Genomic DNA, 1431 nt, shown 5'->3' on the forward strand with positions numbered 1-1431 from the left:
CGCTCCAGATTGTTCAAGGGGCGGAAAAAAGGAGCAGGTCGTTAGATCTGCTGAAACGAACAGCTCCCGAGGCGGATGCTGACCGCGGAGGAGGGCGGCAGGTTGCGGAAGAGGTCACACTTCAGAGGCAGCAGCTGTCAGAGAACATCCCAAAGCCATTACAGCGCCAGAACGATTTCCTCCCCGCCGCTTTCACCCAGCACTCCAGATTGTTCAAGGGGCGGAAAAAAGGAGCAGGTCGTTAGATCTGCTGAAACGAACAGCTCCCGAGGCGGATGCTGACCGCGGAGGAGGGCGGCAGGTTGCGGAAGAGGTCACACTTCAGAGGCAGCAGCTGTCAGAGAACATCCCAAAGCCATTACAGCGCCAGAACGATTTCCTCCCCGCCGCTTTCACCCAGCACTTGCCGCTGCAGCTGGCTGCACGAGCGACTCAGGAGCCCCCGCTCGGGCCACGCTCCCGTCGCAGACAACCAGCGTCATGTCGCCGTGTTGGGAGACTGGGTTTAATTTCTCCCCGCGGTGAGTTTTGCCTCGTTTCGTTACACCACGACAATTAGTTCCTGCTTCCTGCGCTCAGGCCCCATTTGGGGTCTGTAGACGCCGCCGCAACGAGGCCCTTATGCCCAAGCAGCCGCAGCGGGAAACGCGGCACCTCAGTTGTTCTGACAATCAACGAACTTATTTAGGTACCTAATTACTGCCCGGGAAACCTGGCGGTGCTGGAGAAGAACCGGGGCAGGCGCGCCCCTCCTCCGTACTCACCCCAGCTGCCGGTTGGAGGGGGGAGCCTGGGTGATGACGGAGGTCGGGGAGGGCAGCGTAGGGTGCAGCGGGTCGTAACCCAGGTGTAGTGGCAGCGAGCCGGGACGCACGATGGTGGGAGTCGGCGTGGAGATGATGACGGGCTTGGAGGAGATCTCCTGGAGGGGGTCAGCAGACAAGAGGAGACGTGCTGTTACTTACTGGCTCAACGATCACCCGGCTGAATCTGCCTTAAAAGCAATTTAGGGAAAATTCGCCACAGAAACAGAGGCACGGAGAGGAGCAGCGAACCCGAAGCTGCCCCGATGTGATGTCAGCTCAGGCAGCAGGCACAGAAATTCCGGCTCTGGGAAATAATCCCCCTCTCCGAGTTTTCCTGCTCAGCCCCAGCTACCGGCTCTCGGGCAGGAGGTTGTTGGGATGGAGATGGGGTCACCTGGAGTAACCTGCTCTGAACCACCAGCTGCCGGCCACGGGGAGCGACTCGGAGATGCTGGTTTGGCCCTTCTGGCCCTTCGGGGTGAAGAGCCGATGCCCAAAGCCATGCGGAGACTTAAGGGCAGCAAAGGTGCCGTTTAGGGAACAAGATTTTCCGTTTCTTTGGAAAACGAGGGGAACCTCAAATCCCAAACCAGGCCGTAGCGTCCAAAAGGAGGAAAAATCTTGT

The 1431-nt window shown here is 59.1% G+C and overlaps 1 protein-coding gene across 1 annotated transcript in view; it reads right to left on the reverse strand.

Annotated features, from left to right (window-relative positions):
* Nucleotides 1–1431, reverse strand: part of LOC104496676 (cyclic AMP-dependent transcription factor ATF-7-like) — a gene marked incomplete at both ends in the record, with an annotated part of 12017 nt that overhangs the window by 4354 nt on the left and 6232 nt on the right. Inside the window, one exon of the mRNA XM_010139833.1 lies at nt 765–960. Coding sequence (XP_010138135.1) covers nt 765–960 — 196 coding nt within the window. The remainder of the gene's footprint in view (nt 1–764; nt 961–1431) is intronic.

This window comes from Buceros rhinoceros, unplaced genomic scaffold (genome assembly GCF_000710305.1).
Source record: "Buceros rhinoceros silvestris isolate BGI_N320 unplaced genomic scaffold, ASM71030v1 scaffold20897, whole genome shotgun sequence".
NCBI lineage: Eukaryota > Metazoa > Chordata > Aves > Bucerotiformes > Bucerotidae > Buceros > Buceros rhinoceros.